At 43.4% G+C, this 23846-nt stretch overlaps 1 protein-coding gene across 1 annotated transcript in view; it reads left to right on the top strand.

Moving 5' to 3' along the window:
- Nucleotides 1-23846, top strand: part of CHL1 (cell adhesion molecule L1-like) — a gene marked incomplete at its 5' end in the record, with an annotated part of 41861 nt that overhangs the window by 5798 nt on the left and 12217 nt on the right. The window contains 14 exons of the mRNA XM_009875175.1: nucleotides 2053-2237; nucleotides 8164-8295; nucleotides 9126-9263; nucleotides 9910-10021; nucleotides 10721-10887; nucleotides 12832-12997; nucleotides 14140-14264; nucleotides 16969-17070; nucleotides 17280-17477; nucleotides 18315-18385; nucleotides 20492-20714; nucleotides 22801-22916; nucleotides 23074-23278; nucleotides 23503-23625. Of these exons, the coding sequence (XP_009873477.1) occupies nucleotides 2053-2237; nucleotides 8164-8295; nucleotides 9126-9263; nucleotides 9910-10021; nucleotides 10721-10887; nucleotides 12832-12997; nucleotides 14140-14264; nucleotides 16969-17070; nucleotides 17280-17477; nucleotides 18315-18385; nucleotides 20492-20714; nucleotides 22801-22916; nucleotides 23074-23278; nucleotides 23503-23625 (2063 nt within the window). The remainder of the gene's footprint in view (nucleotides 1-2052; nucleotides 2238-8163; nucleotides 8296-9125; nucleotides 9264-9909; nucleotides 10022-10720; nucleotides 10888-12831; nucleotides 12998-14139; nucleotides 14265-16968; nucleotides 17071-17279; nucleotides 17478-18314; nucleotides 18386-20491; nucleotides 20715-22800; nucleotides 22917-23073; nucleotides 23279-23502; nucleotides 23626-23846) is intronic.

Below are 23846 nucleotides of genomic sequence, written 5' to 3'. Positions count from 1 at the left end.
GTTAATGGTTGGACTCGATGATCCCAAGGGTCTTTTCCAACCTGAGTGATTCTGTGATTCTAAATAACACAGGACAAAATAAGGATGATCGAGGAAAGGGAATGGCTGAATGAATGTTAAGTGCAATCCTCAGAGTGAAGCTGAGCACCTCTGCCGGACCATGGTCCTGCTGCAGTAAGTCAGACAGACAGAAGCTCAGCTTTGCCCTCAGTCCAGTTTTCCAGTTTTTACCACATAGATGCAACAGTCTGCCCCACTAGAGGTAAATCTGCCAGAGAAAAAGGCAAAGCAAAAATCTCTCCAACCACTAAACCCACACTGAAAGCACAGTCGTTTCTGGTTCATTTGTGATAGAGCTCTTCACTGAGTGGAGACTTAAATCATCACCTTCTCGTCCTGTACGGTGGAACCACAGGGCTGTGAGTGCAGACTGTGGCTACCAGATAGAAAACTCATATTAAAGGCTGTGCCTTTATATCCCCTCTATAAAATTTTCAATTCAGGATATTTATCTGCTTGAGCAAACATGTTCAGGGCATTTTGTTTTTCCACGTTGAGCTTGACAGGGCATTGCTCATTTAAGCTGGCAAGAATATGCCACCGCTGTTGGTTGCCGTTTCGGAGAGAAGGTGAGTTACTTGTCTCTGTTGGATTCACTCCAAGTATCTGCAACAAGTTTTGGTTCCTTGTTGCAACACTTCCTTGTCTAATTCCCTACCCATCCAGCTAATTTGCAGGTCCACAAACCTGCCCGAGTCTGCAGCTGTGGGTTTGTAGTGTTTTTAAGGTACTAAACAGGCAAATCACCTTGGAAATACACAAATATGAGTTTTCATGTGTGAGAATTGATACCGTGTGCAGGAAGAGAAAGCCAGAAAAGGCTTTTTGTTTATTTGGGGAAAGGAATTTTTTTTTTTTTTCATTCAAAATTTTCTGGGAAATTTTTTTTAAGTTATTTTTCAAACAAAATGTTGTTGTTTTTTTTTTTTAAAGTAGTCACTTTTGAAAGAGGACAGTGTTTCTTTGATCACCAACTCTTTTTCACTGAAACCCTTCAAAAATAGAACAGGCAAACCAAAATAAAATGGCATTTCTATTTGCTAAAGTTCTCATTTCAGCAGAAAAATGATCAGCTTTACCTATATCTCTGCCAATCCATCCCACCAAATGGCCACAAACCACGGAAGCGGATAGACTGAGCCAGATTTCGAGTAACTAAAAGGAAGGGCAGCCAAGTGCAAAATAAGGAATTAAGTATGTTTCCAATCTGTCATTTCTGAAGACTTATATTCTGAGTAATGACAGTGTCAGGAGGGCATCACCTCGATACAGCACCAAGGCAATGAAGGGCCTGACTTGGGTAAAGAGCAGGACAAGGACTCTTGCAGGAAATAATAGGATATTTGCACAGTCGTGCTCACTGCTTGTGGAAAAACGTAATTTCTTGATAGCCAAGGCTTTGAGTAGCTTGTGCCCGGGCATTTTGCCACGGTAGCAGATGGACACAAGAGTAAGCAGATATGACACTGTGTATGTGTGTCGTGTATGGTGTCGGGGTCGCAAAACCCAGCTGGGAACGTGCAGACAACAGCCTGTCCCGAGTTTGTCTGTTGCTGCCATTGGAGCTTCTAAAAACCTAAGGAGCATTTTCAGCCATCTCTGATGGTTGGCCACCTTTCTAACCAGGCAGAGTGAAGTCACTCTAATGACGTCTTTACCTCTTTGTCTGTCCTCAAGTGCCCTTTTGGAGGAGATGAGCTGCGTTCCCGCTCCCGCAGTCGGTGCCAGTGGATGTACCAGGAATGCAGCCTCGTGCCCTGGCCTCCTGTTGGCTGTGAAGAACTTCACACAGGGGCCTTTCAAACTCAAGCAGCAGTACAGACTCATTGTAGTATAGCCCTTAGTTTAGCCCCAGCAGTCAAAAGAATCTTGAAAACTTCACCTTGCAAACCATGTGCATGATGCCCAGCAGCTCTGGCAACGTGGTGTCTTATGGCAGCCCTGCATTCAACTCAAATAATTCTTTTTTCTTCTTTTTTCCTTTGTCATTAGCCCAACTCCTCATCTCAGCTGGGTCAAGGTCACCGGAAATGTGCCCAAGGACGAGCCAGAAACAGAAAATTTTGGGAAGATGTTGAAGATCGACCAAGTGACTGCAGCTGATGAAGGAACGTACGAGTGCACGGCGAGCAACCCCATGGGAAGGGTGAAGCATGAGTTCCACGTCCATGTGGAAGGTGCTGAGTACACTTGGCTAAACTTATTGATTTCAGACAGAAGGGTGGTCAAAGGGATTGGAGTAAGGACCTTTGCTAATATCACTCAGTGTAATGCATAAATTCAACCAACTCTTTATGCTAGCCAAGGACCCACCTTATAATTTTTGGGAAGCTTGCAGAAAGTAGCACTTTTTTTTTTTTAAGGATAAAAAAAAAAGGTACAATGCATGTATTTTTTTCCTGAACCATGAAGGCTCCGCAAAGTGGTGAACAGGAGTACAAATGCATGAGCAAATCCAAAACTGTAAAGATGTGAGTTAGTCAAGCAGAGATATTGATGAAGTGTCTTGTAGTAACCTGAACGTCAGACCAGAAGATCTGATTATTCTACTTGCTCGTGAAGAATGTGAAAATGGCTATAACAAGGCCAGATCTGAGGTGCATTTAGCTCAATTTCCTTTCTTTGGCTTCTACCAAAATTACATGTCTGGGGAGGATTGTAAAAACACAGTGAGGAAACGTGGTGCTACTCTTCTTTGCCTCCTTCATGTGCTCGCTTGTTATTATTTTTGTACAGGGACATTCTGGTTTCCATAACCCCTGAAAGTGTCATAAAAACTTATGAAACAGAGTTAATTTTTTTTAAAAAATGCTTTCTACTAATTTTGAACAGTTTAAAAGAATTGAAATATGACTTTTTCTGAAATCCCACTGAATATTAAAGGCCCTTTCTCACCCTTGCCTGTATGCTGGGAAGAATGACCAATATTGCATTAGCAAAATTCATCAATAGTCTTGGGATTACAGCCTCGGTAGGGGCCTGAGCCTGAGCATACACACAGGTCTGATGGCTGAGCAGGGTCGATGCTGGCCTCTGGTGCTAGGTGAGCAAAATGGAGAACCTACCATGGTTTTGTGTCCATCATAATTTATTTATGTTGCTGCTAGAAGGTGGCAGATGAATGAAGTCAACCACGATACTGTCCCGACAGGTATCTTGCAGAGTGCAGGTGGAGGAACAATGGCATCTGCCCTCCCTCCATCCTCCTTTTTCCCTTCTCCTGCTCCCCAAACACTGAAGGTGTGCCCTTCACACCAGGCAGGCACAGATGCCTTTTTTCAGGAGCAAAGCAGAGCTCCACTGGGACTTAGCGGAGACCAGCGAGCCCTGTGGAAGTGTCACGGCCACTGCTCCTCTTTCGGTGATGCTGCCCATAAACAGCCACCAAAGGAGAAGCACGAAGCACGGCTGAAAAAAATTTGCTGAAAACATTTTCTCTTTACCGATGAAAAATGCTTCAGCCTTTGCTCTGTAGAGCCAAAAAAAAAATAAAAATCACAGGCAGTAGTAGACTGTTGGAGTCTGACAGCTGCTTCCTTTTAATCTGTTCTTCTCGCTCCATCGTCACAAGTTGTCCTGATGGGAGGAAAGGCACTTCCAGCTACCTGCTCTGTATTTACTCATCAGCTGAGGAACAAACTTTTCTCCCAGTATGTGATGAATCATCCCCATTCACCTGACACAATCTTGTGTCTTAAGAGTCTTCTTTCCCGCCCTGGAAGTGTGGTAAAGGGGGACACCAGGGCATGGCAAGTTTTCAGCTGCGATGGAGGGGAAGTGCTGACTCCTAGAAAGCATTCCAGATGGTTTGGAGCATCTCTCCTGTAGCTGAATATTTTAACAATCTGGCTATGATTTTCTCGGCTGTAAAAATGGAATCCTTCAAAGAAATTGCAGGAGCTGCAAAAAACTAAAATACCAGAGAAATAACATTAATTAAGCAGTTTAGAATACTGACCCCCTTCTCCTCCAGTCTCTAGAGAGAGGAAAGCTTTCCGGCAAAGTGTTGTTCCTGCTCATTAACAAACAAGTACTTTTAAAAGGGAGGGAGAAAAAAAGAAAAAAAGGCAATAATCCCACTCTAGTGATGGCAGTGTAAAAAATGCTTTTGCAATTGCTGTTAAATTCATTTTCCGTATGTGTAACTAATGTTGGCTGCTGTCCCTAGCAGGAATTCTTCCTATTAGGAGTCACCTCACATGCAGGGTATCAAAGTAAAATTGAGCCCAAACACTGTCTTTTTCTGGAATTCCTAACCAGAAAATGTCACTGCCGTTAATCAGAGATGGGCATGTTCTTCATTCTTGCAGCAACTCCTGTGTGCGCGCTCAAGGGCAGATCTTGAGCTGGTGGAAGCGAGCGTTAATTTCAGTTGGCTTCAGGGAGGTTACGCTGACGTAGAGCATCCTTGCATCCGACAGGGTCTTCTCGAAGGATGCACATGGGGAGAAGAAAATTAAACATGGAAGAAAAATTATCTCGGTTTTTATCCGCCAACCGTTCTCAGTCTAGTGCTGCTGGTGTGTAAATCAGGATTTTGCTATAGTTTCTGCGCTGTGTCGCATTTTCTGTTCCTCCAGCCCTCTAAATAACAGGCTTAATTAATGATATTTGCCCGCAGCCCACTTACTAATCCTACAGGAGTCTGAGGGCAAAGATTCAGGCAATGATTACTAAGCATACGAAAATATTCAGCTAGCAAATTGCTTGACTGTTCGAGCATTTTAATCTCTCCTCACAAGGAAGGATGTAGCCTGGAACGTTGGAGTAGGCACAAAACCTCCATTATTGTTATTAGAAAGAATTATTAAAAAAAAACAACAAAAAACAGCGCAAGCCCACAAATTGTCTTGACTTCAGGTGTTCGTTCATTTGGTTAGAGTCTGCCCAGCCTAATATAAAATGTGCATGACAACCTCAATATCTTGTCACTGTCTCAGCTCCTGATCTAATGGTACCTTGATCTTGACTGAGGCTCCTAGACTGTGCTTAATAGAAATAATTATTACAATATAATGATTAATTATAGTAATGACATGATAGCTAAGGGCCTTTGCAGTTATGTCTCATAATACTTTCCTTGCTCAGAAAAAATAAAATAGATCAAACTAATGTGAGGCAGAACCATGGCTGGTTGATTTAATCAGGCTCAAAATGTCATTCGGTGTTTCACTGGAAAATTGCTTCAGTGAGGATACCCACCCCAAGGTGGTGCACAGATGATACCCCCAAAGTGGGATGCATTGCCAGGCCTTGGGAAGACATGAGGAGAACTTGAAATGATCCTCACAAATTGGGAAAATGGTCTGGAAGAAAAAGGATGGGCTTCACTAAGCATGAGCGCAAAGCAATTCTCGTCGGGCAGCGCTAATAGGCTTCCTAAGCGCAGGATGGAAAATGTCTGGTTAGTCTAGTCCAGAGGATATACTGGGTTGCAAGCTGAACATGACTTGGGAATGCTAGTCTTGCAGAAAAGGCCAAAATCATCCTGGAAAGTATAAAGAAAAATTATTGTTGTAGGAGTGACTCCTGAGAACTAATAAGGCGTCATGTAACGGTTTTACATTGTGCAGTTCGTGAAGGCTGGGGTTAACTCAAGACAGTTCACAAGAAAGCAGCAGCAAGGGTAGTCACCAAGCTCAAAAAAGTGTTTGAGAAAAGGTTGGTTGATATGGTTTATTCTGGTAAGAACAAAGCTGGGGAATGCAGAGCAGCCTTTAGATGCATCAAAGTTTCTTCACAACAGGTAGTAACAAACTGTTGTCCTCCATCCCTGGGATTAAGGTAAGCAAGGCAAAGGTTGATAAGACATTAAAAATCCATTCTAGTTCTGGACAGCACAGGAGGCTGTGAAGGTTTGGATCCATCGGGGGTGTGTTGGGTGTAGATGATCCTGCTTTGCTGCAGAAGGAGGGGCTAGATGCCCATTTTAGATCACTTCTATTTTTAGACCTCTCATTACATCTCCATTCTTTATCAGAACCCCCACATTTTTAACATTTAACAAGAAAAATATATTATGCAGTGAACCATCTGCTTATGCAGATTAACTATTGGACTGACCAACCGCTAGTATTTGTAGTTGCTAAAAAATATGCCTGTATTTTGTTAATCTTCTATTCTGTATACTTATAAGTAGTATAGCACATCCGCCACAGAGAAAAGAGTTTCTTCACTCTTTCTGTGAAATTACATTTCATACTTGACAAAATCTCATTGCCTGTGGCTTCGTAGCTGCCTCACTTTCTTGGGGCAGCCGCAGCAATTCCCATGCTGAGGAAGAAAGTCGGTGGCATAACACACCTGCAGCACTTCCAGAGTGTATGCACAGGTGAAAATAGGAAGGGGTCCACCAGGTGGTTTGTATTCAGCCTGTGCTTGGTGTCTCACCTCCTCCAAAACAAGGAAGTACCTGTCTCACGTACTGTGTTTGTGGCAGAGCTGATGGGAAAAAAAGATAAAATAATTCATCAGGGCTGTTACAAACCTTTACACCTCCATGCCTTTGACCTGGCTTTTCCTGATGAAAGCATAATGTATGTGAGAGAGAAGGAAGAACCATCTGCAAGACCAAAATGTTCTGCTGCTTGCAGAGGGTTTTTTTGCCTTTTTTCTTTTCCTGGAGCCAAATACAAGGAAGCATAACAAGTATGATCACGTCACGCTGCACTGCAGGAGGGCAACCAGCACTGTGTAGAAAAAAATCTGTGCTGTGTGAAGGAAATGCAAAGATGTTATGACTTTAGATAAGCTTCCGTGTTTTGAATTTTACTTCAGTCTTTAACTGTTGCTTAATGGTGTCTCATCCTGAATGCTTAATGTGGAAGGGTGGACTGTGCATAGAAACTCTTGTGTATCACACTTCAGGGGTGTTTTTTTAATATATCTGTGTGAATATGAGCAATGGTGCTTTGTTTTAGCGTATCACACTGATAACATCTGGAGATATATTACCAGGCAACAGCTCTGTTAATCTTCAAAGAGCTTTATAAGCATTAACTAATGAATCCTCATGTTCCCCATACATTAGCTCATCTTTTTCCATTTTTTGGCCAGTGACCTGCCCAGCACATGCCAAAGAGGTTGGATCAGGTCTGGGATTAAAATTTGGAAATTTTTTGCTTTTCAGGGAGAGATAATGATGAATTCAAGGCTGTGTTTTGGATTGAGGCTGCCCACTGAAGGACAGGCAGGCTCAGGGACCTGCATTCAATCTGTAGAGAACAAAGCATTCAACAGATTAATGCTTTTTCCCCTCCTCCCGCTCGGTTCCCTCCCTTATGGTTGTGTGTTTTTCCAGTAAGGTTTGAGTACCTGATGTTCAGGGGCTGCTCTGCAGAGGAGAGGATTTCCCCAGAGCTACTCCAGTTTAGCTGGCAGTTCTGGGAAAGAGGAGAGCACAAGGAATGCAGCAGCACACTGCTGCTCCTCTACCACCACCCTGTGGGCAACCTTTCTGGACCACTTCTCAGGATGATGGTGCTCTCATCCTCATCATTCCTAAGTGCATAACGGATCAGCTTCTCACTTGGATGGATACCTGATGGAAAACCAGGATATTGAAAAATCTCAACGTGTTTCCCCAGCACACGTAGGTGAGCAGATGGAGGTGCTGCGCCCGACCGTGGAGCTCCTGCGTCGCAGTGCTCTGCCCTCCAGCTGCTCCTGGACAAGTTGGTGGAAGCCATTTACTGGTGCCTGGTGAGGGGTATTCGAGTGGGATGTGTCTCTGCCTCTTGTTTGCGTTGCTAAAATAGTCTCACTTCATTTCACAGACCGCAAGCTCATGTCTGAGGATCCCTGTTAAAGGCCGACCGGTTCAGGTTTACCTCTCGCCTCCCATTTGCATTGGTTTTCCACTTGGATAAACGCTGCCCATTTCTGACACACTTTCCCTGACACATTTCACAAGATCTGAAGGACAGAAATTGATGTGTGCTGATGCTAATTTTACCATGCGTAGCATCATTTTGCAAACCATAAGATAACAGCTGCACAATAGGCTACTAGGAGCTGCCTGGGAACTGTTGGCAGCGTTTGCCATCTCCTGGAAGACCAGAGCAACAGCAGAGTGAGACTTATTTCTATGTCCCCTCTTTACAGAGCCTCCTCAGTGGATAAAGGAGCCTGAAGGTGGTGTTTACAGCATAGGAACAAACCTTGTGCTGCTGTGCGAAGCTATTGGCAATCCGGAGCCAACCATTCAGTGGAAACTTAACGGGATGCCCATCAACAGTAAGTGCAAGCTCCGAAGTTCTCTTTTCCATGGTGGGACGTGACTGCATTGCATGTAGTTAGAGGGAACATAGAATCATAGAATGTCTTAGGTTGGAAGTGATCCTCTAATACACCCCCCTGCCATGGGCAGGGATGCCCTTAACCAGCCCAGGTTGCTCCAGGTCTCATCCAACCTGGCCTTGGACATCTCCAGGGAGGGGGCAACCACAGCCTCTCTGGGCAATCTGTTCCAGAGTCTAGCCACCCTTGTACTGAAGAATTTTTCCCTAAGATCCAATCTAAACCTATTTTCCTTCAATTTAAATCCATTTCCCCTTGTCCGATCGCTGGACACTCTTGTAAAAAGTCCAGCCTTCCTGTAGGTTCCTTTCAGGTATTGGTAGGCAACACACTAAATCCTAATGATGGCTGGTTTCACACCTGTTTAGACAGATGTTTATTAACTTAATAAAGCAAATGTTTAAATGTAACGGTCCCACCTTTGAGGGATCTAGGACAGCTTATGTTTGATGAGGGCTCCTGCTCTTTCTTTGGACTTCTGAATAGCCCAAGGGACTGTGTGGGCACAGGCTCTTCCCCCTGGTCTAGCAGTATTTTTATTGCCATTTTAAAAAGTTTCTGTGAGAGTTTTACTGGAAAATGAAGCTCTAGAGCCCTTTATTTAGGTCATGGAACTGCTGGCAAAGGCAGCGCTTTGCTCTCCAGCAAGGTCCTAGTTTGATCCTGAAGATGAGCTTTACCTTTGGCTTCCAAGCAGCGAGGAGAGGCTGTGAACTCCGCAGTCGTGGTGTTTTCTCCATCTCCTGATACAATCTGGGTCTTTCCAGATAGGACCTTCAGAGGGAGAATCTCTGCCAGAGAGATCAGCCTTACCAACCTTCAGCTGCGGGACAGTGCCGTGTACCAGTGCGAGGCCAGCAACAAGCACGGCACCATCCTTGCTAGCGCCAACGTGAACGTCCTCAGTGAGTGTCCTCCTGGCTGTCCTGTTCATGAGAAAAGGTCTAAGTGGTGCATCCTATTCTGCTGACTGAATCTTCAGAAAGGATCGACGCTTGTAACTATGTCATTGTTTTTTCGCATTGGCCCCAGATTTTAAAGATTACGTGGTCCAAACTAATGCAACAAGCCTGATCGTGGGCAATATTGTATTCTTATCATAAGTACTCATGAGCTTTGATATATTCTTTATTTTAAAAATGTGATCGTGCTTGTGCTCAAAACCTTTTGGATTCAATTGTACTAAAACCACTGGGGACTGAAATGTGACCATAACTCTGTTTTTGATTATTAAGTTGTATCGTTAAACTTTAATTTCAGTTGTGATATTCTTTGAGGAAAGAGAGTGATGGGAATTTATCTAATAGAAGAGATCTCTAGAGGAAGTGGAACCGAATCTGTTTTCTCTCCTAAAGCACGCTGAGGTTTTGTGTTCTGAGATGTCCAGCAGTCAACCACCATCATCTTTTGTCAGTGAAGCTTCTGAGAGTTCAGTTCCAAAGGGCAGTGAAATTCCCATTAAGTGGTTAAGCCTTGGACTTTTGCTGGAAAAGGGGGTGATGCGAGGACAGTGTTTGTATTCTCAGTTCTGAAATGCATTCTCTTTTGCAGATATTGCTCCCTTAATACTGACCTCAGATGGCGAAAACTACGCTACAGTTGTAGGTTACAGTGCCTTCCTGCACTGTGAAATTTTTGCCTCGCCTGCAGCAGATATTAGATGGTAAGCCACTGAGAACTGACATTTTTGTGTCATCTAGGCTCCTCAAACATTGAAGAATATGCTGTTATTTTTATGGCGAAAATAATAAAACTTTGTAACAAAATGTGTAATATATATTGTATATTATATATAATATAAGTATTCTGTGTTTAAACGTACTTCCAAGAACCTGGTTTATAAAAAAAGGTTTAAAGAAAGCCCTCAACAGCAGGGTGAGACAAGTGCTGGGATATTCACTAAACCAAGCCATACTCTGTATGGCCAAATCCCGCTACAGCTTCATCAGTCTTGGTTTAATGTTGGCAACTTCTTAAATGTGGACACAGCATTGGAGAGCTGGTGACTTACAGAGCGTATTTACCTGGCCATGGTTCCATACTGTTGGAAATCACAGGATTGTCACAGCGTTTGACAGGTGCAATAAACTTGTGGGTGACAGCTATAGATTAAAGATTTGGCCAGACTTGTTTATAGACCTTGCTAAATGCTGTCAGTGTGGTTTTGGTTTGCAGGAAGCTTATGCCCCTTTACAATTTGCCTGCACATAGATAAAGTGACTTGTAATCTTGACTTGGTCACTCCGTGGCAGATCAGAGACCAGCTCCCAAAACTCCTGCCTCCCCTGAAATACCTGCTAACTGTGAAATAAAAGGTCCTGAAACCCTAGAAATAACCCATGACTATTGTTACTGTTTTTAGGACTAAGGATGACAGCATCGAGCCACTCTCAACGTTACGCTATGAGTTAAATAAGAACGGTACCCTAGAGATCAAACAAACAAAGAAAGAAGACTCGGGATCGTACGCTTGCTGGGCTGCAAACTCTGTTGGAAAAAGAGCAATCACTGCTAATCTGGATATAAGAGGTAATGCCCTGTGTATGAACAAAAGACTTCTGGCATCTGCTAAGGTTTTATATGTACGAATTTTCAGTAGATAAATAATTAGTAAATATTGAGGGCAAGATAGAGATTTATTGTGTGAGGCTGTCAATTCTTTATATCTGAAGACATGAAATTGCTACAGGTCTCATATATCTGCAGGAGGAAGCATTGTCTGCATTTTTCCGTGTGATTTGCAGAAAAAGGGCCAAAACTCTCATGATCACTCAATTTATACTAAATATGACATATATGGGATGGAATACTCTCGTTGGTCACCTGACCTGTCTATTACCCCCCGGAGGTGCAACCTTTTACTTCCTTGTGACCCCCCTTTACTCCCCGGCACCCCCAGCGTGGCACACAGAGCCAGCAGTGGCCTTGGTCACTGCAGGAATAAGTATCAGCAAGAGCCTGTCTGCATCCCAGTCCCAGGCAGTAACTGCAAACATCAGGTGTTATCACTGCCAGTAGCACACACTGCACACTGTCTGCAAAAACATGCTGCTGACTTCAGAAAGTGCAGCCTTTTAGAAGAGACTGAACTGAAAAGTAAAAATCACTAAACGGGACTGGGGTTTTACCTAAACCCAGGACAGCCGTTTACTTTCTTTGATACTCGCGGAAGCTGCCAAAATCTCAGCTTATTTCCCAGATCCGTTAACTTTATTATCTTGAAAGAGTTTTCCCCCGTCCTTGCCATCAGCCCTCTCACACTCAGAGCAGGTTCTTGGCTGTCCCTTGGGAGCCCTCCCTGTGCTTGTGGGCTTGCTGGTCCTCACTGAGCTATTCAGGGTCCCAGCATCTCCCACAGCCGCAGGATTCCTCCTTCCCTAGAGCTCCTCTTGGTCAGAAGGTACATCCCAAACTGCATTAATTTCTACGGCGAACGCTAAGCATTGTGCAGCTGTAGGGGATGCTGCTGGTTTGAGAGCTTCTCATTGGACTCTTGCCCAATCATCAACCTGCCAAGTACTTGTAAACAAAGAAAAATTACTGAAATGTGTTTGCTTACAAATTTCAGCCACGCACCCGGTGCTGCAATTCTCTTTGGAGGGATGTGTGTGGTTGGTTGGGCAGGAGGGGGTGTCCCCAGGAGGGTGGGATGGCACTGGACAGCTTCTGTTGAGCACACAGGTTAAATTTAGTGCATTGCTTGTAAATTTACTTAGAATTTAAGGCATGTCAATTAAAAAAAACAAAAAAAAAAACAAAAAAAACTAACTTGAATACTCGATTAGCGAAGTCCTTGAAAGGACTCTCAGAAGCAGGTTTGCTGTGACAAACTTGAGAAAACCCCCACTCGTTCTGTATTCTATTTCCACCCACTCCCTTTGCTTTCTAAATTTTACAATGATAATAAACATGAAAATGTACAATGAAATTCTCACAGAGCAACATTTTGCTATAAAACTAAATTCCGCTGAGTGCTTTCTTCTTACTTATTCATCTGTTTCTGCATTCAGATTAGAGTCAATTAAAAAACCAAACTTGATTGCAATAATTTTTTCTCACTTGACTTTAATAAGCTTGTAATTTTTCTTGGATCGTTGCCAAAGCCTATTTCAATTGACAATTGGACATAAAAATCATATTTAAGCCCTTTTTTTTTTATCATCCATTTCACAACAGTCTGCTAACAAGGATTTTCACCTGTGACTTTATATGTTTGTGGGTTTTTTTTTTGTTTTTTTCTGGAGCTCTTTGGTTTGGAGTGAACTAAAAAAGAATTTTTTAAGATAGAAAATTAAATTCTGACAAATATCTACTTCCAAAACAACCATCCTTTCACTTGAAATGTTCATATATATAACAAAATAGATGGGATCATTGCTCCTAAGGTTGATATTTTATATTTGAAGTGCTTGGTGAGAATTTGATGTAACAATCTCTCTCTCCTAATCAAAATGTTTCCCTGTGATCAATCAGATGCTACAAAAGTTGTTGTTACTCCGAAGAACCCCCGAGTGTCGAAATCACATTCAGTTTTATTGAAATGTCAGGCTGAGTACGATTCCCACTTGAAACACGGTTTTAAATTATCCTGGAGGAAAGATGGAGATGAGCTGCCAGTCAACAGCACGGAGGGTGGCAGGTAAGCAGGGAAGGAACAAGCGCCTTCTTGATCTCAGCTGCATAATGCCGTGTGGTGCTGGAACATGAGTATCAATAAACATGAAACTTAATAGCTTGAAATGCAAATTTATACCTGGAAGAAGTCTTTCTGAGATATGCGAATAGATCTGCATTTTTTATCCGTGTAAATAAAAATGGATCTATATGAGTTTTGTGCCGTGGCTGGCAAATTATTTTGGCTCTTATTAGCTCTCTCACCGTCACGGCAGGATTTTACATAAGTGTTGGTTCAGCTCACATATTCAACCACAGCCTCAGTGCAGTCAGCTTCAGTACAACTAGTATTTTCCTGTGTTTTACACCTGTTAGGCCAAAGCAAAGCCCTCAGTATGCTGAAGTGAAAGGAAAACAGATCTCTGGGATCCTGCCTGAAATCATGCACATTAAAGGCAATACCTTTTTCCCATGTATGAGTTTAGGACTTGCAAGTCCAGGCTGAATTTTGCCCAACTCTTGTGTTTCCATTGACCTGAAGGGGATGGAGCTCAGCCTTTATTCTGTCTGAGGAGTCCCACAGTGGGCAATCAGATGTCTTTATGAATTACTGCAGAGCAGAGAGACACTTCCCTCAATACTGCAGTGCTGGAGAGGTTGAAGAGCCTGCTGAGGCCACGTAGCGTGTGGAGGCAGCGCCGAGCAAATGCCACGTCTGCGGCAGAGCCTGGGTTGATGCCAGCTTCCCCCGCTGCATTGGACGTTGCACAAGTGGATTGGGAAGGCTGTTTTACTCAGCCCTTTCAGCAATTCGGACATAAAGCCCGTGTGTTTGCCTCGTTACTGATGTGCCAAAATCCTGGGTTCCAGACACTCGGGCGATGCGTATCAATGTGGCTCTTTTCAGACCAAAAGAGACGTGCCAGGTTCTAGCTATGGAGGCTAAATTGCTACAAAATTCAAAGAATAGTCTACAACACAGTGTGTAATACAATTACATTGTAAAGTAAGAGGCCTAACATGCAATTATCTTATTCAGCGTGTCCTGTTACCAAGGTTTTTTTATGAATAGTTTTTTGGGGAACAACAGCGTCTGTCTGTGATATGCGCCTCTTACGGGTTTTTTTTCTCTTTATTTATCTGTACCTTTTTTTTCCACCTCTGTAGGGTAATTCTGGACAGGGATACACTGTTCATATCAAGCGTGATACTGGAGGACCAAGGAGTTTACACCTGTGTGGCGAGCACCTCTCTGGACAGCGTCACAGCCGAGTCACACTTAATTGTTCTTGGTAAGAGGGTGTTTTCCCAGTGTGCAAACAGCTCTGGGCAGCACGTCAGGCCATTGCAGCACTTCTGCTTATTTGCTTCTTTTGCCCCATTCACTTTACAGAGCCTCGATAACCCAGTTTCACAGAGGCGCAATGTCCCTGTCACTCGTTAACCTCGGTTGGGCTATCCTTGCGTGTCCTGGGATGGGGATGCTGACGCGAACTTTTCATATGTAATAAATACATAAGATGAGGCATATCTTTTTTCTCAGTTCAGGAGTCGCCCCCAGTGGCTGTAGGAGCCTGCCCAGGCTGGAAGGTGTAATAGCATATTACGACTTGCTCTGCTTCTGCTTTCAAGTGCTTGATTAGTCCTTCACCCCACTTCACTAGAGCTTTGCACACGAATTGCCACTTGGACTATCTTTTGAAGAAAGAAGACGTAAGGCCAGTGTTTAGATATCCAACTCCTCTGAAGATCAGTGGAAGTTAAGCTACTGAAAGGATTAATTATCTCTGAATCTGAGCACGCATTATTGTCCAGTGGCAAAGAGCGAGTCCACAGAATCTGAAGCTTGACCTTGTCTGAGCATCCTTCCAACCTGCCTCCCTTCCTGAAGGGCCACTTGAAATTAGGAGGATGAACTTGTGATGTGCAGCCCTTTGCACATGTACCTAAGGGCATCAGTTAATAGCTCAAATTCTGGTTTGTGGACAGTTTTGCATTGTTTGTATTTCATTAAATTTTGCTTCATCTTACATTTTTATTTATTTATGGCAGCAATTGCAACAAGAACTAAGACAATCTGACCTTCAGGATGCTTTCACACTTTAAATGAGTGGCATTTTTCAGTAAATACTAATTTAAGAAGATGCTATGCACATTATTTATGGTACTGTGTTCTTTAGTGCTGTATAATTCAAAATGTTTGTAGACCATTCGTTACATTACTTATGAAAATTTCATGAAGCATTTCATTCCCTTTTAAAAAGGTGATTTGCAGAAGAGGAAAAACAGTCTTGCACTCTTTTCCTCTTATTTATTGCTTACAAGAAAGGTCATGGTGGATTAACAATATCTGTTATTTTCCAGATGAAAAATTCAGGCTTCTTTTAGCAATCAAAGGCTTGTGAGCGAGCTAAAGAACTAAACATGGCACAAATGGAGACATCAGAATGTGGGCAACAAAGAGCAAAAGAAATATTCAGTTAGAATACTTCTATAGTGTTAGAATACTTCTAAGTGTTTGATCTATGATTAATGAACAGATAGAAGGGTATCTTAAAGCTGTACCATCACCATTTTTAAACCAAAATACTGAATTTTAACAGCAGATATGCTTCAAGAATAGAATAGCAAAATGCCTGTATGTTAAACTGTGTTTTTCTGTTTTTTTCCCAAGTTGAACAGAAATAGGGGAGAGAAATGCAAAGAAAACTAAAAGACCCATGCCAGATATATAACTTTTTGATGTATCCTGGGATAACCAAGAAAAAATCCATCCTGTTATTTAAAACATTCAGTGCAAATACAATTCATTTCTTTTACAATGACAAGGAGAGTCTTGATGTTTGAGGTTTCTCCTATACGAAATGAGATTGTCAGCCAAAAATGTAGCCGAGACGTTGGGGCAGGAACAGGTCAAAGACTCAAAGTTTTGCAATTTCATTTCCATGGTCTGTGTGGTTGGGGTTTTTTTTTAGATTTTGCACCACCTGCCTGTGTTTAAGGAGGAGGGGGTGATTTTTGGAAGGGTGAAGGGTTGCCATAAACCCCTGCAGTGGGAAATCACTCTTTTCCATCAGGCCCTATGCATTTCAGTTACCAAATGAATCCCATCCCATCCGATTGCCAACTGGCAAAGCCAGCTGTAAGGAAGATAAACATCTGTCCGTCTGAAACCGCTCCGTTTGAAAGTGTTCATTCAATTACGGGTAATTCGGCAAAAGACCCACGCCAGGGGTCACCTTTTCTGCCCCTGATGCTGTTGAGAAACCAGGTTGTGTTGCAGGCATGTGTCCCCCTCCTTGCCCTCTCCCAGGGGGAGCAGCCTGTCTCGGGGGCGCTGGTAACCTCACCTCTGGTCAGCACCACGTCCCCAAGAGTGGACGGCAACAAGGTGGTTGCTTAGAGCCCTGGTACAGCTTGTGTAGCCCCACGCTTGTCCCTGGGAGCTGCAGCGCAGTTATCACACCAATCCCCCCAGCTCTGCTCTGGGCAGCATTAGTTGAGCTGGCAGGTAATTAATTTTCCTGTTTCTTTTTAATATAGATCCCCACGGCTGGGATAATGAATGTGATCCTTTCACTCAGACTCGAAAAGGCCAAGTTCAATAGCTGTCAGGGCTGAGTCACCTTCTACCACTCTGGTTTGCACCCGAGTAAAGCCGAGTGATGCTAATACAACTTTCTCCTAAGAGCAGTGTCAATATCTATTAATGATTAAATAGATCCTCATGTTGATTCGAGAAGAAAAGTCCATTGCTGCAAGCACAGTAATGACAGTAGATGGAAACGAACTCAAGAAAGGGGATTGTGTTTATAAGGGTGAAAGTAGGACCAGGAGATTCAGGATCTTTAGAAGCAATTCCTGCTTTCCTAATTTTGTCCGGTTTGAAATAAAAAGGTGTTTGAACACCACCTTCACTGAACCTGCTGTTTGGAAAACACCGAGACAAACAGAAACAGCTTGCCGTGCTCCTGACCCTTCTTCATTGTTTCTCAGATGTTCCTGATCCACCAGAAGACCTTCAGCTCTCAGAACATCAAAACCGAAGCGTTCGACTATCCTGGAAAGCCGGGGCCAATCATAACAGCCCTGTTAATGGTAGGAAGAGTTTCAGAAGCATCATCTTCCTCTGTTAAGTGTTGTGGCACGTCACGGCTGTTAGAAGAAACAAACCGTGCTCGCAGCCGTACTTAATCGTTTTTACTATGACAGTTAATTTGTTGTAAGTTCATTTCCATCCTTGCTATTTACACAGGCTCTGTCTTCTTTTCCCTCCCCTCTTTTGTTTTGTTTCTTCTCCTCTGCAGAGTCGATTATAGAGTTTGAAGAGAACCGGTGGGAGCCGGGAAGGTGGCAGGAGCTGACCCGTGTCCCAGGGAATGACACCACAGCCCTGTTGTCACTGGCCCCGTACATGAATTACCAGTTCCGTGTCCTGTCTGTGAACGCTGTGGGAAGGAGCCGGCCCAGTAAACCGTCGCTGCGCTATGCAACGCCTCCGACTGGTAAACACTGCCATCTAGTTTTCTGAATATTAATAATTTTCAACTGGGAACAAGAGTGCCCTCCTGTGCTTCAGAGGGTGTAAAGAAGTCGCTTGTGCTGCTTTTGCTGTTTGGTGGCAGCCCAGGGAGGCTGAAGCGAGGCAGCTGTGATGTTTCCTACCTGGTTTGAGCTAAACAGAACCGATTTTGTTCACAGATTTTACTTTTCAGCTCAAGTCTCTTCTAGGAGGCTCTGTTCTGTTCTGCTGATTTTGTACCTACCCTTCGTGGAGAAGCGGTTGCTGGAGGAATTCAGGGGTTTTTGGGCAGCCTCTTGGCAGCACTAAGCTTGTCAAAAAAATCTCCTTTCACAGTGCATTTCTCACTGTGACAGAAAATACTGTGGCCATGACAGTCATTTTAGAGGCCAACTGTTCAGCACAGCATTTGCATTCTATGGCATTTTTCTTCCTTTTTTTCTCCCCTTTAGTTCAGTTTCAGGTCCTACTTCAGCTTTTCAGCTGTGTGAATCCCACTAATGATGTACCTTCTGTTTGCTATCCCTATAGGGAGAAAAATCTCCTCCTCGTAAAACCCCCGCATCTGGTGCTTTAAAATCCAAAAGTCACAATTTCATGTTAGCTGGTGGCTCCAACCAGCAAGGGCACTTAGGAATCAAAACTGCATAAACAATGTGTTTCGGTCACAGCAGCTTTGCTGATCCAAGTAATTTATCTTCCACTCTCAGCAATACAGAAACAAGAAAAGTTTTTTGTATCTTTTTTTTTCTCATTTAAATAATAAATGCACATAAACCCTGGGATATGCAAACTAACCTTATCACCTGTGTGTTTCCAGCTCCAGACAAGAACCCAGAAAACATTCGAGTTGAAGCTTCTAAACCAAATGAAATGGTGATGAAATGGGAGGTAGGCAAATGTGTCCATCAATGCTACCATGTCAGAAACAGGCTCTCCCTTCCAGCTGCAGTTTCTAAAGCGGCACGGAACTTATCAGGACGTTGTTTTAATATAATTACTTTTAAAAAGAAGTAACTAATCCCTTGACTTTATCTCCGCTTCCCCTAACCCTGTTTTTTACGAAATATTAGAAAATTCCATAGGTAGGATGCCCCTGAAATCAAAGGTGAAGTTGCTGTGGACTTAAATGTGTTCAAGATTTTCTCCCCAGTCTCATTTTTATTTCAAAAGACATTTTTGTACATCTAGCTTTGCTAGTTATTAAGAAATATGAAAGTCCTGTGATGCACAGTGAAAAATTCCAAGGGTACCCTCTTCTGTGCATCTTGCATGCAAGAAAGTGCTAAAAAATGTTGTGGTCTCAGCCTGCTCTGCAGGAGGAGAGAGTTTATACAGAGCTTCTGCCTTTCCAGCCCAGAGGTTTAAAAATGATGCAGATCCCTTGGCCAGGAGACCATAAGCTTGAATTTTTACATCAAGAACTAAAGGAGCGTGGATAAAACTCCTAAGCATGTGGGTCAAAGGAATTGTGTCTAAGTCTTGAGGATGGTTTTCCAGTCTTCAGATTCCCTGGCTTTTAAGCTGACAGCTTCTGTGCCAACAGTTTAAAGAGAGATATATATTCCTTCATTTAACACAAATTTCAGCAACTGTGGAAGGAAGCGTGTTTTTCCATGGCTCGAATTAAACACAATTTTCATGAGATTTACTTCTCAATCTACTGTTCGCAGCAAAGAACAATAAACGTTTCCCCAGTGTGAATTCACGGTTCAGGCTATAATTATGCCAAAAGGAGATGGCCCTCTAGATCTAACAACTTGGATTTGAATGGGGATTTTTGACTGTACGACATAGCCCAGGGTCAGGGAAGACAATCCTGCCCCTCAGAAGAAATTCTGGCCGGGAGATGCTTCCATGAGCCACGTTCCGTTGAAGAGCTCCTCCTCAACAGGCAGCTTCCATTCACTGCTCAGACAGGGCGAAAGGAGAAAACTGAGCAGACAGAGGCTGCGAAACTATGTAAATCTGCCTACTTTGGATTAAGAGACCAGATGAGCATTACTGACTGGCTTTTCAGCCAAGGATTTGCAGCATTTAGGGAGATCAAACTAAGAGTCAAGCAGTGCTGCAATTTAACTCTAAGTGAAAAGTTATTTTTTAGTAGGAATTTTTTACTATTTCAGCTTCTCTTGCAAAGCGCATTCTCTGGGATCATTGCCGTGGAGGCGATTCTTCATTTCAGATCTCCGTGTGCAGCTTTGATACATATCAAATATTATATATTTAATACGTACAATATATAAGTATTATTGAAACTAAGCTACATGGTGGGAAGTAGCCACAGTTGTTTCAGTGGACCAAAATGACCCTTATTCTGTTTTGTAGTGGAGGTGTCCAGTGTACTTAATTAAAAGAAGTACCTTTTTTTCAGAGATGTCTTGTGAGAAGTCATGGCTACACACTTTATAATATTTTACAAATCAACATTAATTAGATGGGAACCACGCTGTGATGAATTCTTCAGCTGATCAGTAAAAAAAGAGTAGCACAGCAGTTGCACGTTAAATGCCTAGGCGCAGTTTCAAGCATTTGGTGTGTATTTTGAACAAATCTAAATTTTAATGACCCAACTTGCTGCGCTACATAAAATTCTAACAGAAAATGCAGATTTTAGCTGGACGGAAAGGCACACACAGCCTTATGGCAAAACATTCATTTTAGTTGTGCTAAAAGGCACACCAGAAAACAAAGATCACCTGTGGCACAACAAAATCTGATGCATGCACTGTGCAGAAATATGTCCACAAGCAATTAATCTAGTTTTACTCCATTTTCCTGCCTTTTGCCCACCTTTCTCTCCATGCCACGATGTTATTCCAGCCGGCTTAAAATTAACATGACAGGGAAAAGTTAAAGCTTTCTTTTTTTTCCCCCCTTGCCTCTCCCAGTGTTGTAGCTCGCTCTCCAAAATTATTCCCCGCTCCCTCCCCTCAGCTGCTGTTTCATGATTACTGCAACAAAGGCAGACGAGATCTCTTTTAACTTCTCCTGCAGCCATTGAAACCCGCAGAGAGGAGCGGGCCAGGGCTGGAGTACAAAGTGAGCTGGCGGCAGCGGGGAGTCGAGGCGGACTGGAACGAGGAGACGGTGAAGAAGCATTCTCTGACCCTGCGAAACACCCCCACCTTCGTGCCTTACGAGATCAAAGTCCAGGCGGTCAATAATTTAGGATCCGGTCCAGAACCGAACGTTACCATCGGATATTCAGGAGAGGACGGTAAGTAGCGGAGACTTTTGTGGGAAAAATACGCCTCGCGGGGGAATCTCGGGATGCAGAATGATGGGGTGTGAAGGGCTGGGTTAGGCAGCCCACGGCCAAAACTGCTGAAACACCAGCACCTGGCGTGACGGGTTACATGAGATGAAGATGTGACTGGTGCTGGGCACTGTGGATGGGAGCTTGCTGGAGTTTGAGTGGTTTTTTTGGGGAAGGTCACTTGTGTTTTCATTAATCTCCATTGCTGGCTGAATCTGGGTACTTGTCTGAAGGCCACAGTGCGGAAGAAGCCTGTGAAGTGGAGCAGTCGTTGTGCTGGACTTAGGGGGAAAGAAATCTTTAGCTTGTCTGAGGCTCGATTCAACAGTTTAACGCTGTCAGCAGTTAAGCACAAACACACTTGTGCGGGGTGTGCGAAGTGATTTTATAGATGATACCACGTTCCCATGTATGCTGGGTGCTACCTTGTCCATTGAGTCCTTGAAGAACGGGACCTCTTCTCCAACCTGGGCTCCTGTTCAATGGCTCTCATGGCTCCTGGGTGGAACAACCCCCTCTCAGGCCTCCCTGCATCTGGAGAAGTCTCCACCATAAGGCTTTGCTTTGGATCTACTCCTGCTCCAGGACCCTTCCCTGGGTCTTTTCTAGAGAAGATAGTTGAAAGACTGGGAACATATCCAGCTGCAGTAAAGAAAGACCAAGCCCCACTTTAGGAAGCAACCTGGTTAAACATTAACAACACCAAAAAAAAAAAATAATAATTTTTGTAGGAATTAAGGATTTAAATCAGCAAGGGAGCAAATGGCAGGGTGGCCAGCTAGCACGGGGCACCAAGCTCTCGTGATCCCAAATACCAATGCTTATTGCGTTTGCAAGCACTGAGAAGCCAGATCCGGGAGCTGCTGGCAAAGAGAAGGGTCCATGTTTCAGATCTGCAGATTAATTGCATTAGTTAAAGTCAGATGGTTTTCATGCCGTGCAGAATCTGAAGTATTTAAGTTGTTTTCATGGGAGTGAGATAAACTGACAGTTTGAATGACCTTTGAAAAGTCTGCAGTGGATTAGCCAGCTAAAACAAGCATGTGCTTTGCTGCCATTTTAGCCAGACAGCCACGTCCTTGGTTTAACCCACTGTGTCCCACAGCGGTCTCTCCCCAGTAGCAGTAACGTAGATATTGCTGCTCCCACCTTGCCATTTGCAGCAGCTTTTGGCAGAAACTGTTCTGGAGTATCTTGATCCATGGTAGGTGCTGTGGAACTGCCCATATAGGTACATGTAAAAAGTGTGCCTGTCTTTACAGAGGGAAAAAAATCCTAAGGTTGTCAACCCCAAATGGACCAGTTTGATGTTTGTAGCCTGCTGAGAGCTTCCTGGTGTTTCTCCAGCACGAGGCTTCGGTGCTGGGAATGGTCTGGGTGCTGTTCAGAAGGGAGAATCCCCACCGTACACCCCAACGTGGGTAACAGGCAGGTTAGGTGGAGCATCGTCTCTCCCCTTTAGAGTGTTTGCCAGAAGAGGGGGTGACGTGAGAGCAGAGAGGAAGAATCCCCACAGCATGTTTGTTTTCTTTGTGTGATAGATCTAGTTTTATATGTATCAGTGGAAAATCTTCCTTGGTTGTCAGTGGATCAAGGCCTCTTTTTTTTTTTTTCGGGCGCTGTAATAGCTCTCTGTGTTGTGTAGTGATTAAAATCCCACTGTTTAATGAGCTTAGTTGTAAAACGAAATTGATTATAAAAAAACCCCTTTATGATTGCCTTCTTGAGTGCTGTGCTAATAACTTTTTTTTTTATTCTTCTCACTGCTGTAAACATTGTTTGAAACAGGAAATCATAAATACTGGTGCAGAAAAATTCATATGTCCCAGTGCACCTCTATTCCAGCCTTCAGCAGAAAGCCCTGATATGGCAAAATAATGTTTATTGGCACACTTCACCCTCTGGATGCAGGTGGAATGGCTTTTTTTTCTTGCCTGCAGTAAGGCTTCATGAACTGCCACAGCTTGAGCTGGGAAGCCAAACCCTGTAGCTGTGAACAGCTTGAAACTGAGCTCGTGCGAGTGTCTTTAATAAGTTGTTTTTACAGTTCCAGATGCCGCTCCTTCCGGCGTATCAGTGGATGTTGTGAACAGCACGCTGGTCAGAGTCTTCTGGTTTGGAATACCAAGGGACAGAGTTCGTGGACATTTAAGAGGCTATAAGGTTACAGATTTCTCTTCAAATATTTGTATATAGTTGAATAAACCGTTAAATGAATGAGGGACAGATTGCAATCTCTTGTTTCTGGGAAGGTGAGAGAAGTCATTATCGTGTTCGGCCCCATGCAACATTTCTTACAGAAATACCAATCTCAATGCAGGTCAGCTGGTGGAAGACGAAAAGCATGCTGGATGGAAAAAGGCATCACCCAGAGAAACACTTCCTGACGTTTGTGGGAGACAGAAGCTCTGGGATGATTCCTGGTTTAGAGCCCTTCAGTGAATTCCGCTTAACTGTTTTGGCTTACAACGCCAAAGGAGATGGCCCAGAAAGCTCCCCCATCATGTTTGAAACTCCAGAAGGAGGTAAGATGTATGGGACGGATGGCTATAAATAGAAATTGTCCGTGTAACAGGGCAAGTTGGTTTCCTTATTTAAAGTGATTGTAAAATCTCCAATAATCCTAAAACCCTTCACTACAAAGGGGAATGGTAGGTGCTGAGCTAAGCTATATTTTCATTTAACGAGTATGGATAGAGACAGTCCTGTTCAATCCTTTTCTCTGAAAGCTAATACCCATGTCTTCCAGTTCCCGAACAACCACGTTTTCTAAGGATCCTGAGCTTTGACAAAGACTCTGTAACTCTGTCATGGGGACTTCCCAAGAAAGCGAATGGCCACCTTACTGGCTACATTTTGCAATACCAGATAAGTATGTGCTTCTTCGATTTTTAGAATGTAAGCATTATTAGTTAAAGGAAAAAAAAAACAAAAAAAAAGAAAATCATTTTTTGAAAGGGTTTATGTGTGCACAGTTATTTAAAACAGAGGCTGATGAGAAGGGCTGTTTCCAAGGTCCCTGTAACAGCGATAGCATCTGCCATGTGTGCACAGCCTGCTAGAGGGCAGGCTCAAGTCGTCTTCCAGAGCAAA

Source organism: Apaloderma vittatum, unplaced genomic scaffold (assembly GCF_000703405.1).
Source record: "Apaloderma vittatum isolate BGI_N311 unplaced genomic scaffold, ASM70340v1 scaffold13778, whole genome shotgun sequence".
Classification (NCBI taxonomy): Eukaryota; Metazoa; Chordata; class Aves; order Trogoniformes; family Trogonidae; genus Apaloderma; species Apaloderma vittatum.
This window is presented reverse-complemented; position numbering and strand designations above follow the sequence as displayed.